The sequence below is a fragment of the Stegostoma tigrinum genome, chromosome 22, assembly GCF_030684315.1.
Source record: "Stegostoma tigrinum isolate sSteTig4 chromosome 22, sSteTig4.hap1, whole genome shotgun sequence".
Taxonomy (NCBI): domain Eukaryota; kingdom Metazoa; phylum Chordata; class Chondrichthyes; order Orectolobiformes; family Stegostomatidae; genus Stegostoma; species Stegostoma tigrinum.
This window is the reverse complement of record NC_081375.1, coordinates 28,143,736-28,156,507: the sequence shown is the minus strand read 5'-3', so window position 1 is coordinate 28,156,507 and position 12,772 is coordinate 28,143,736. Positions and strand designations below refer to the sequence as shown.

The 12,772-nt window shown below is 35.9% G+C and overlaps 1 protein-coding gene across 26 annotated transcripts in view; it reads left to right on the top strand.

Moving 5' to 3' along the window:
- Positions 1-11,109, top strand: part of rbfox3a (RNA binding fox-1 homolog 3a) — a 509,932-nt gene extending 498,823 nt beyond the window's left edge. For 12 of the 26 annotated variants that reach the window (XM_059653730.1, XM_059653718.1, XM_059653734.1 and 9 more), the window contains 5 exons: positions 578-656; positions 1,199-1,276; positions 1,940-2,012; positions 7,643-7,718; positions 10,055-11,109. In XM_059653730.1, coding sequence (XP_059509713.1) covers positions 578-656; positions 1,199-1,276; positions 1,940-2,012; positions 7,643-7,718; positions 10,055-10,091 — 343 coding nt within the window. In that variant the 3' untranslated portion in view covers positions 10,092-11,109. Of the gene's footprint in view, positions 1-577; positions 657-1,198; positions 1,277-1,939; positions 2,013-4,142 lie in introns of all 26 variants that reach the window. The other 14 variants (XM_059653740.1, XM_059653739.1, XR_009447075.1 and 11 more) reach the window with 13 other exon arrangements.
- The last annotated feature ends 1,663 nt before the right edge of the window (positions 11,110-12,772 follow it).

Sequence of the window (12,772 nt, the reverse complement as noted above, 5' to 3'; positions counted from 1 at the left end):
TCTAGCAGATAATTTATAGCTAGCTACTTCTCTTCAATGTGATTACTGCACTGTGGCAGTGCTTGAAGCTATTGTATAAGTTGAACCATGGGGTAAAATTCTTCACTCCACCATTGTTTTCATTGAAGAAGTATTCTAAATATACATCAAGGCCTTTAACACTGCATTGGAATGGTAACAAATCAAAAACAGCTCATTGTTGTAAACTTAATTGGCATTCTAGTTTTCAGTTACAGAATGCAAAGCAGAGTTTCTTGAGATAAGACCCTTTTAACCACTTGTGTTTGATGCCAAATTCTATGAGTTGTGTTTTGAAAGTTTCAGTTTTATTTATTGTTGATGAAAATTACTGTTGAAACATTTTGCTTAGACTTGTGCTCGGTCTAGTCTGTTCTCTGCTGGCCAAAATCAAAGAATCAATGCGTTGAATTGTAAACACTGGGATTCACGAGGGTTGTTGAACTGATTTGAGTGAGCACAATGCTGTCAAAATTGTAAGGCTCAGAACTTTGTTTGCTCTGACCAATAGAAGTGAGTTGATTACTGTATGTTATATGGACTACTTCTTATGTTTCAGTTATGGCAGAGTCTACGCAGCAGCCGACCCTTACCACCACACTATTGCACCAGCTGCAACATACAGCGTTGGGACCATGGTAAGCATCAAAAATGGCACTTACTATATACTGACATGTTCCACAGAAATAAAGATAAATATGTACTTTGTGGGTGTGTGCCTGTGCAAATACACTGTACCTAGGCATACACTCACAAGTACACATAAGCTGTATTTTCAATGCATAGTAAGAACTTTCACAGGCAAGTAGCTGAGCCTTTTCAGATTTTAAATTGAGCCATAATTTAAACAAAACACTTACCCTAAAATCTCAATTATTTTATTGAAGCTGTTTGAAACCCAAACCATGAGGAAACACACACTCAAGCTCATGTTTGTACAGTCCTTCCTTTGTAAAATGAACATTTTTAGATGGACAGCACCTTTGGTACTATTAGGTTTTCTGTTCTCGTTACTACAGTAAAGCAGTGTACCCATAGATGTATGTGACATATACACATATGAACCAAACCTACAGATAAAAGAAAGAACAAACCACTACTGATAAAATGGCTACGGCTGTCAATCTGTAGATCTGTTTCATAAAGGATGCACAAGTCACATATGTACGTTTATCCGCAGAGATATACACAGGAAAGCACTGGGAGAAACTACATCCCCACACTGACGCCCAATGTGTGTTTTGTTTATACCAACCAGGTAATAATAATGCAGATTCATAAACGAGTGTTACATTTATTCAAATGTTAAATTGAATTACGTTGAAACATTTACATACCGATAGCAATTGAAGATTTTTTATGCCGTGAGAAAGTTGTTCGTACCCCATGAAGACAATTCCATTTCCACACATGCTATTATATTGCAATGAGATGACAGATAAAGTACCCACAGCTTCAGAAAGTGCACATGTAGCATAAAGGCACGTGGTTTCAAATATATGCATAAGAACACACAAATATGATGAAAGTGAATTATTAACCTTTTACAGGGGAACGTGCCTAGGCTTTTATAGTAAAGACTTTGTAAACTCCTCTGGGTTCTTGAATTGGAACAAAAAAAGTAATTATAAAAAGTTCCGTAAGACCCAAAAATTATGTAGTTTGGGAGAAATCTGTTGTTAAACAATCTGCTGGCTACTGAAAGACTAGCTAACTTAGACTTGGTCCTCTCTCATCTCTGACATCATTGAATAATCTTCTCATTTAGTATATCTATTAGTAATTTCTTACCTCCTGCCTGCTTTGTCTTGTAATTTCAACATGTCCAGTTAGACAATCTCTTGTTCCCCCACTCATTTTTCCCCCATTTTCTTTCCTCCCCCATGTTAACCTACTGCAATCATGGCATCCTTCTCGTTAGAGAGAGTGGGACGGTTCATCTCAGAGATATCTCCAGGAATGCCGTCAATGCCAGTCCTTGGTTGGCCTACCAGGTAGGGATTAAGCATTGAACTGAACCCAAAATCCAAATGGATTTAATCAAACCAAAGCCAATCAGAATTTTCTCCAGTTTGAATTGATCTTACTTCTGAATTTTTGAAGTCCAAAGAGAAGTCAAACACAAGGTTTCTGGATTTTGTGCAACTGCAACCATTCATTTGATTTTGAAAAGCATTTTCCCCATTGTCTAGAGGGTTTGGGTGGTTCCCACATATCCCACTGTAATCCTAACTCTCAGATCAGATAGACCAGCAAGCAATTGCTTATCCTGAGTAGTGGCTTGCATGTTGGACCAGATCAGAAAACTGGTCCTTTGCTTGCAAACGTGGAGTGCATGCATATATCTAGGCAGGTCTGATCTCCAGTAATATAATTTAAAGCTGTTTATGTAGATGTGGAAGCTAAAATTGTTGGCACCAGGAAGGATCTTCTTCACTCTATTACCCAGGGAACAGGTGAGCTACATGACCTCTGTGATCAACGGCTCAGGGTCTCAAGAACGTGGAACTACATGAATGCACGAAAAATGCATATGAATGATTATGGATTTTATTTGGATTTAAAAAGAGCTTTAACATGACTGTCATAATGCTTGCTTCCACTTCCTGTTTAGATGAAACAGGGAGGTCAGAAATATATATAAATTAAGAGTGCAGACTATAGCTGGTCAAGTTACTTCCACTTGCAATGCACTTGAGGGAAGGTGAAGATTGTAAGTCCCAAACTAGACAGCTCCCTTCATAAATGCTCTGACATTTCAGTCCTACCAACATGATATTTGATGATGTCATAGAAGAAGCAAGAGCACTAACAGAAAGTAGTTTTATTTATGAAGATTTTGAGTTACAAAATAAGGGCTTCTCCTAAACTACAGGTATAACTGCTCTAAATTTAGCAACTTTCATTTCAGAATATTTTGCTGCATACTGATTCATTTCACTTCTTATTACTTTATATTATTTTTAACCTATTTTTTCATCATGGTATTATAATCATAATTTAGTTTTATCATAATCAAGTGTTGAAATGGCAGAATTTTCATTTAAAAGCATTAGATGTGGCATTGATAACTAAGAGCAAGTGACTCTCCACCCCACCAACTTCACAGTGATGAGTTCTCACCTTTTTTTTAAACTGGGACTATTCACCACAGCAAGAGAAGAGGAGAAAACAGTTCTTTTTTTCTCAATTCAGTCCCTGAGACCATGCCATTCCGGACAATATCATTAGAAGCTATATTGTAGGTGAGAGACCCTTGTGCCCACGGCATCAGTGCAAGGAAGCCCATCTTGGATGCATAGGCAACTAGGGAATTAATTAAAATGTAACTTATTTTAAAAAAATAAAGATGTATGCATTGACTTGGCTGAATAGCGTGTGAAGGCCTAGGGTTTAAACATTTTTGGTACACAATTAATGCCAATGTCAGGAATAAATTCATACACACAGATGGTTCTGTCTTTCACCCAGTCTCTTTTCTGCCTGTGTGTATGCCTGTGTGTGTGCCTGTGTGTGTGTGTGTGCCTGTGTGTGTGTGTGTGCCTGTGTGTGTGTGTGTGCCTGTGTGTGTGTGTGCCTGTGTGTGTGTGTGCCTGTGTGTGTGTGTGCCTGTGTGTGTGCGCCTGTGTGCGCGCGCACCTGCAAGTGTTTGGATCTCTCTTCATTTCTCTCAGTTCTCACACTCATGACAGCAAATACTTTTACTGATACACGTGGTTTTTAGCTAGCTTTGCAGCCAACATCATTGATGAAAAAAAATTCAACTTTCCATTTTGAGAGCCTCAACCAAAAAAAACCGTAAACATTAAGATTAATGAATGGTGACTGCGGCGAAACCCTCAGTAGCCATTTTGCAGAGAGAAAGAAAAAAAACGCCTGCCACTCCCTTGAGCTTCATCAGCGCAATGCCTTCGTTTAGACAAATGATTTAAATTTGCCGAGGTGACGTGCGTGTGGTTTCAAATCGTGCAAATCTCCGGAGCAGCTGCTAGCTAAAAGCTTTCATTAATTAAGATGATTTTTCTCCCTTCATTCTCTTAATTAGATTTGTGGCTTGTGTTGCTGTAGCATTTCGTACATTAAAAAATATTTATTCGATTTTTTTTTCATCTTTGATGTTGCAGGCTAGCCTGTACAGAGGAGGTTACAGTCGCTTCACCCCGTACTAGCAAGAGAAACTCAGAGACACACTAAAACCCAGCAGGGCTAGAAACGTCTTCTCAGAAACTGTGGGGGTTTCGGCACGACATGCAGTAATGTTTTGTGCTGACACTCTCTGGTTAACATGATATTTTTACCTCAGATGTTTTTTTGTGATTATTACTTGTTTTATCTGTGGTGACTGCAATTTTTTTTTCTTGAGTTTTGCTCAGTATAATCTACTTTGGAAAATTTCTGATGTATAAACTTCAAAGAAAACAACAGGAAAAAAAAGACTTGACAGCTATATTGTTTTCTTTTGAAAATTGGCATCCAACCAGAGAGCTCTTTGGTTTTAGGCCGATTTCTCTTTTTTTGCAATTTTTTTTAGTGACTCTATTGGATTTTCAGGATGTTTGATTTTAAAATCAGTTAAACGAACAAAATTCTGTATGAAATGGCTTTAAGGTGATAGTCAGAAAGCAAAACCTACACAGCATATTATTCCTCTTAGTCTAATCCCACTCCAGATTACTGTTAGATTCCCTGTCAGCACCAGACTTCCCACTTAACAGCTAGGCAGTATGACAAAACTGACTTAAACTCACCACATGTGTGCCTGGTGGATTGAAGTGTCAACCAGAACTGTGATTGAAACATGCTGCTCATAACCATGATTGTGTGAAGTGAGCCTTTTAAAAGCCTTCTATGTTATTCATTTTTAAGTCTAGTTTGATTGATAGAGGAAGGAAACAGTTTATTCACGTAGACAGCCTTGGTCTAACAGTTTCAGTGCAATAGTAGTTGCTTAACATAAATCAAAAGATAAAATGCAATTGGGCTTTCTCACATAGTCATTGCCAATAAAGCAGTGCTTGTCCAGTTGACATAGTGAAATTTTTATTCATGCCTCGTCTGTGGAGGCTTTGTGTAAACATTGCTCGCTGTTGCTAAAAGGGTTGAGATAACGCCCAGCCACCGAGCTGATATTGAATTGCACTGGTTTTCTATAGTTAAGCAAATTTCTTCTTGCCGTAAATGGTACCAAACTGGGTGGTCATGCTACAATGAGCATATAACAATCTAGTTAAATGGTACATCATGGAAGCATTCATTCAAGCAAAGATGTGGCAATAGGAAATTTAAAACAGCTAGGATATAGATATTTTCTTAAAAAAAGGAGGTAACAGCACTTTCCTACCCTTTTTACATTCCATTCCTCTTTTCCTCACTGTTTTGGGCTTAGCACAAACCTCATTTATTTAAACACACTATTTATGTCTCCTAAGCTGTCACTTCATTAATTATCATCACATTTTCTTAGATCATTCTGTAGTTGTGACCAGCACAACCTAAAAAATAATCTGACCCCACCAACTGAAGATGGTTCAGTTACTGACTAAAGGCATTCAACCATAGATCTGAAGCAATTCTTCTGAATAGAAATATAAACTTATTTATTTGGCCACTGAGTAAAGTTAACAGTTTTTAAAAGGTGTTCCAATTGTTCAGAAGCTTCCTGACAAGTAATATAGTATTGCAGGACAATATATAACAAAATTATTCACATTAGCCAATTATACAATTTTCTCCTGAGCCAACAGACAGATTTACTTATTTGACACAAATCTCCAAAATCAGGAATTTCAGTCCTTCATTCACAACTTGCATTTATGCAATGAGTATTGCCTGATTTGCAGAAATTTGTTGTAACTGCAATTTGTTAAATGGAAGTCATTTGCATGATAAGCACTTTATCACCTTAAGAAGAGGTTTCTGGCATCTCAGATAGGCATGTTTACTAAAGAGAACTGTCAAAAACATTCGAGGAAAGAATTAACAGTTTATATTTTTCTTGGTACAATTAGTATTACAAGCTCAAGGTTGTGTATAATTGTTGGAAAAATCATTATTCAAATTTGAGAAAGGCTAGCGACCAATAAAACGAAAGAAAAGTCTTTCCCATTTGGAATGTTATATCTGTTAGCCTTAAGTATTTTTTTTTATACAACAAATGCAGCTCTGTGAGGTTTCCCTCAAGTACTGAATGCCCCAGCTTTTTCCAGTGCACATCTTTATATTTTTTTAAATCATCTATTGTCCCCGGGGAAGGTTCCTAATATGTGAATTGTGTACAGAGATTAGATTATTAAGTACAATATGAGATTGGAGCTGTGTGAATGAACCAAAAAATTGAAATTGCATTCTATTTTATTTCTGACATCTCTGAGGATTAACTGGAGCAGCATATATTCTGAATGTTGTGTAGGTTTCATAGTGAGATGAAAGGTGACATAATCAGACCTGAGGAGTTACCCTAAGAACTGTTGTGTTTTGCTTGCTTTACAGGTTTGTTTTATTGTTAATATTTTAGAATTGGTCTTCTTTTATTTTCCTGTCAAAATATGTTCTGTTACATTACACTCCAAAACCATTGCAATAGGGTGTATTATAGGTCAACCTGACTCAAGTATTTAAAACTGAGTATTTATTATGATTAGTAGCATATGACTGTCTTCGTAGACGTAGATTAAAATGAGTAGGAACAGATTAGAAAATTGTATTCATCCTTTTATACACTTTCAATATGTGCACATAAGTATTCCATGGATCATTTTTATATTGCAAAAAGAGAAAAAATAGCTTTAAAAAGGCACTGTTTATACTTTTTGGGGTAAAGAAATAGCTAACATCTTTATAAATGTTTACTTATGAAATATCATGTGAATTGTGTGCTGTAGAAAATATATTACACTATGTGTTAGCTGTAAATTCCACTGGATAGAATTATAGTGGGGTTAATACTCGGGAAAACAATCAACAGAATTTTGAATTACCTTCTTAAAATACTTTCTTGACAAATTTATTCCACACATAGGATCAACTTTTCTGATTCTAGGCTGTAATAGTATTATTATGGTAACATTTTACGGTAATTGCTTTGACTTTAAGAATTTATTTCTAGCCATGACTGCAAACATCATTCCTTAGAGCCTATTGTCTTCATAGATTTTGCTTCCTTTGACAGAAACCCAGCTGAACTTATCTGGCCTTGCATGCACTTGTGGTTTTTATGTTTCACCCAGAATATTCTTATATGCTTTTGAGGGTCTCACTAGTCACATGTTATATGGACTTATTCAAATATGGTGTTCAGAGTTAACTCTTCATTGCTGTTTCTATTTATTTATTTTTCCATGTTTGAGTTAGTGGGGATAACTTTGACAAGCAAGCAATATTGGAACTGCTAAACCTATTGCAGAATAGGAAATACAAGAGCAAACAATCAAGTCAACGTTGTCAATTTTCCTCCACCATCCAAAGTCCAATTAAGCCTTACATTTATGACGTTTATGCCCTAACACTCCCTGTTACTGTGCACGCCTGTAAATATGTGCACGTGTTGATGCATTCTAACTCTATGATTATCCTTTGTACACTGCACAATGTTATTTGAATATATATTTGTTTTACATGCGGACAGGGCACACTAGCCCAATGTTCGTGACCATACCAGAGTTTGACCATGGGAGGAATGGACGGATGGTTACATTCACGAGGTAAGTGTCCATTCCTCTCAATATGTTTCACAAAAGTGCACACACCCCTCAGTTGTTCTGTGTGCAGGAACCCCAAAGGAACCACGAAATGCCCAGTAAACTCAGCATAGGTGCTGTGTGAGGAGGTCCTACATATAATGATTAACACGACAGGAGAAATATCTTCTGCAGTTTTCCAAGCCAACTTTTTAGCAACCTGTTGTCGATCACAACTGGTGATGCACTACCGATGTGTGATGTCAGTATCTAAGTGAAAAGTTGGCAAGTCTTTTTTGTTCTTCGCATTTTTGATCATAGATTCTATGATTGACAATTGTCTTGCACAGAAATGTTCCCTGTAATATTATCAATATGGCAATACACAGCATTGTGTGAGGACTCGATTCATGTTCTAAACCATTAATTATTAACTACGTTCAGAACACTGGAGAATTTTTTAATCACCAAAAATAATCATTTTCTCATCACAATGACCTACTAGCAAACAACCCATAAAAAAAATCACATTAATAGTTTTTAAGTTGTAAACCATTACAAATAAAATGGGTCGTAATTCTATCTTAATAGATTATGTAAATAGATCAGTTTGAGTGACAGACCAGAGTCAGTTGTGGACAAACTTGTCCAATCAGCCTTGTTGACAGAAATATCTATCATACTAAATGCCTGACTGTTTGCAAATTCTGTATCTGAGAAAGATGTAGGTCATCATAACTTTAGAATGGTATTTGTATTTCGACACAATAAAACAATTAAATGATCAGCTCACTGCACTCATTAACATGATGTAATAGAAATCATGAGAGATTGCTAAAATGAAACTTTTATGTTTTGGCTGATAATCTCTTCATGTTTGTAAGATTGTCCATCAAGGGTTAATGAGATATGAGTAACATTTTCCCCAACCTTCATAATTTTGTTTCTCTGAATTACCAGGTCATTACAATGCTAAAAATATTATTTTTGAGCCCTTGTCAAGATGGTGATCTGTCATTGTACAATGTAAAGTTACTATCATGTGTGTGTCACAGCAGCACACAGAAAAGTTCTTGTCTGCACAACACCGAAGGAAGAAAAAACATCCTACTGTGTGATTTAATTTGTCAAGTATACAAAATTTATCTTTCAGAAGCACTAAAAATAGCAAAAGATGTCAAAATTCACTGAGAAAGGTAACTGGAATTTCTGTTGCATTTCTTGTTTCTCCCTTTCTCAATCTGGTACAAAACTAGTTTTTATCAGGAGCAGATTTGTATAGAAGTGCATCATTGTTGTTGTTAGAGTTAACTAATGTAATAATAACGTAGGGTCCATAATATTAACCTTACCTTGCTGGCTTTCCATTTACATCTTCAAGCTATTTTTAAAAAATTACTGTATATGCATTTCCTATAAATATGTTGAGATTAGTGTTTGCTTTAAACACTTTCTTGCTAAGCACTTTGATAGACTACAGCCGCATCTCTTTGCTGCAAATGTTCAAAGACAACTGCAATGAAAAGGGTAACAAAATATTCTTCTAAACATTTGCAATCTGCAACTTATAAAGTGTCTTTATTTGTCCTTAATAGCTAGCGGTCCCGTTTCAGGGCTTAATTACCTGCTGTCCTTCTAATATGTAAACCATTAAATCTACACAACTGTCTATATACAAATCAACAGTTGTAATGTCCTGGCTTTATTTATATTATTAAAAATAATATAGAATATCTCTCTATATGGAGGATAATGTATTGTAGTGTGCTAAAACAATATCTGTTTATGTGTGGTTCTCTGGTTCAAATAAATCCCAGGCAATGGTGAGAGGACTAAAATGTTCTTTTGTTTAATGGTAGCTGGGTGGTACAGTAAGTAGGCTCTGGGACCTGATACAAAATATGGCCAGACATTTTCAGAATATGAATATTAGTGAGTTTGGTCAATTTTCTAAGTAACTTCCAATTATCTTAACTCAAGAAAAGCACAGTTAGTTCTTAATCAGCAATGTCTTTCAAAAAGGATATATGACTTAGGTTGAGATGCACCAAGGTGAAATGCAAATGGATTGCAACTCTGCATCTGACTTAAATTCATAACTTGAAACGGTTCAGTAAGATTGCTGAGTACAAAAGGAAAGAAAAATATTTTTTCTTTCCTGTCCCTCATGTGGAATAAAATGTTCACATACGTTGTGCTTGAAACATTGCTATATATTCAAAATGAATTATTAATCCATTCATGTTACTTAGAGGATAAATTGCTATTTCAAATTTAGTAAAGATTTATTGATTAATAAATTTATCGGAATTATCTCCAAGCCAAACTGTGCAAGTTCTTTCCTTCATCTTATATTCTAGTGACTCTGGCATGACACAGGTGCACTGTACTAAATGAAGGGCTCAGAAGCTGAAACCTACGGATTCTGGGAATATAGAACCTTGTGCCACACCTTCAGCAAACAAGATGTGGAACGTACGCAAGTACTGCCATATGGAAAAGAATTGTACGTTGTATACCATGTGTACGCTCAAACTCCTCCTTTTTATAATTCCACTTGTATATAGCCCTTTAGCTGCCACCCTTGTGCAATAGATTATAACACATCCTGACCTTCCATCTCATTGAAACCAGTGAGAATGTCTTGGCGCAGTAACACAGCTATCGCCCAGTTAAGTGCATTTTTGTTATGCACTAAATCATTCTTGTTGTTTTCAATGGGAGTAAGAGGAATTGACAGCTCGCAACATAAAATAGTGGCAAACAAAAAAATTAAGCAAAGAAATGTAAACATTTCAAAAATAAGACTCTCTTTTAGGACTTTCAGTGTCCTAGAATGGAAACAGGTTGTGTTGTATAAGATTTTAAAACAGCCTGACGTTTCAGGACTCAAGAGACCCTCATTGCTCCCCTTCCCATCCCTGGATTCTGTGGTATCCTTTTGAACTGCAGAACTGTACAGCCCTTGATGTTATGATGCTGCCTTGGTCTAGGGTATGCTATTATGATGCTGAGTTAGTAATGTCCAAGTTTCAGACCTGGGACTTTTCACATCTCAAAAGTTTGAGTAGTGCCCTCTTGGCCTAAGTATTCCTAGCTTTGCCTGGCCTTTAGCGATCCAGACTCCAAACTCCACAAAACTATCACTTTTCCAAGCCAAACTGTCTGCAATTCCATCTCAATCTTAAAGGCTATTTTGTTCAACCCTTGTCTCCTGACACTCTCTCAGTCCTGGAACTGCATGTTGTTTAATATCCTGTTAGTACCTCATGTGCTTTTAACTGTCTATATGCCGTTGGTTCCTAATTTCTTGCTCTCTGCTGCTGCTCTGGTAGATACCTGCTGATTAGAGAGCTGTAGTTTAGACCTCTGCCTTCCTTTTTCTGCCATTCTGTAAGCTTCTAATGTGATTCAATTAACAATAATCCTTAATAAAGATTGTTTCTTTCTTCAACAAAAATAATTGTTCTGAATATTTTATAAGATAGCACTAAACGACTGGGAATAATGTTAGATCATGTAATCAAATGGCAATATATTTATAGCAAAACACAAGGCATTTAGGAAAAAAAAAGTTGCAACATGTATCAAAGCTACTAACATATCAATATACATCGTGATCATGGTGTTGTACAAAATTTCAATATCTGCATCACAATAATTTTCAAGAAAAGTAAAACATACAACAGAGTCCTTGAGATTTCTAAAATAATTTTAAGATGTAAAGGAATTACAGTTTCAAAACAACAATAAACAGAAGATACACTTTTTCCAAAAATCAGTTGTGTTCATAATAAGAAACTGGGTAAATGAGTTGAGAAAGAGAAACAGGAATGGACAAAGTCATTGGGTGTTATTGATGGTAGTTGAAGAGGAATCCAACACCAGCTCCACATTAAGTGTACTATCAGTTATAGATTTTAGAGGGAAGCTTATTCTAGTAATAGATAAAAACAACTTGAAAGAATAGTACCGATCACCAAATTAGTAACACAAAGAAAATCTTCTAATCACTATTGCAATTGTCTTACAGCATGTGAATGGACATTAGTTAGTGGGAATGATCATTTAAAATGTGGTGGAAAGCCAATTATGGGTGATATGCATCATTACAAAAGAAAAGAGCAGCTACAGTCTATCTGTAAGACTAGGAAATACAGGGGTGAATCAATACCCAGACCTCTTCCAATTCTCCAGTTCTGTAGTCTATTAAAAATTTATTCAATGTTTTTTCTCAAGAAAAGATCATTAATTTCTACTTCTACAAAATTAGGTATTTGTAATGGAACAGTTGAGATGATGTGTAATCAATCTTTGGAATAACATACACTGTAATGATATGAACCTTTCCCTAAAGGGAAGAAGGAAGAACTCACTATTACAGTATTTAGTTTATCATTTCTTTGAGCTTTTAAGAAAAGATTGATATCTGCAATGTTACCTAAACTGAGTGTTAATGATTTCTGAGAATGACACATCACTGAGTAAGCCAGTGAGATAATGAACAATGATGGGAATAAAATCTTTTGTTTTTCAAAATTTGAATTTATTTATTATAAAGAATTAGCTGTGATATTTTGGAAATTACTGGGAGGAGGATTGAATTGACAAATAAATAATACTGCAGATTCATTTTCACTAAATTTCAGTCAGACGTAATGATTGGAATTTCTAAACTTATGACACAAGCCTAATGAATTAAATTCCAAAGCCAAATCTCAAACAACAAGACAAAGTACATGATCCTGTGAAATGATTGTTCTGATGCCATATGGCTCTAGCAAGTCTCTCTTTCGTCACCTTCAGTAACTTCTATGTTTGGAGAGTATTCAAACATGAAATCACCATTTGAGGAATTGATTCAGATCAGTTCAAGTATCATTATATAAAGGGGGGAAATTAAAACACTGGTGGGGACCACTGGTCTCAGGAGTACTATTTTTTAAGCTATGCAGCATCCTAAGGTACAGAATTGGAATTAAGATGCATAAACACATTTCAGATAAGATAATATGCAGGATGCCAACTTAGTGAAGGGTTTGTGGGCACACACCTTACAACTGACAGTAGCACGAAGA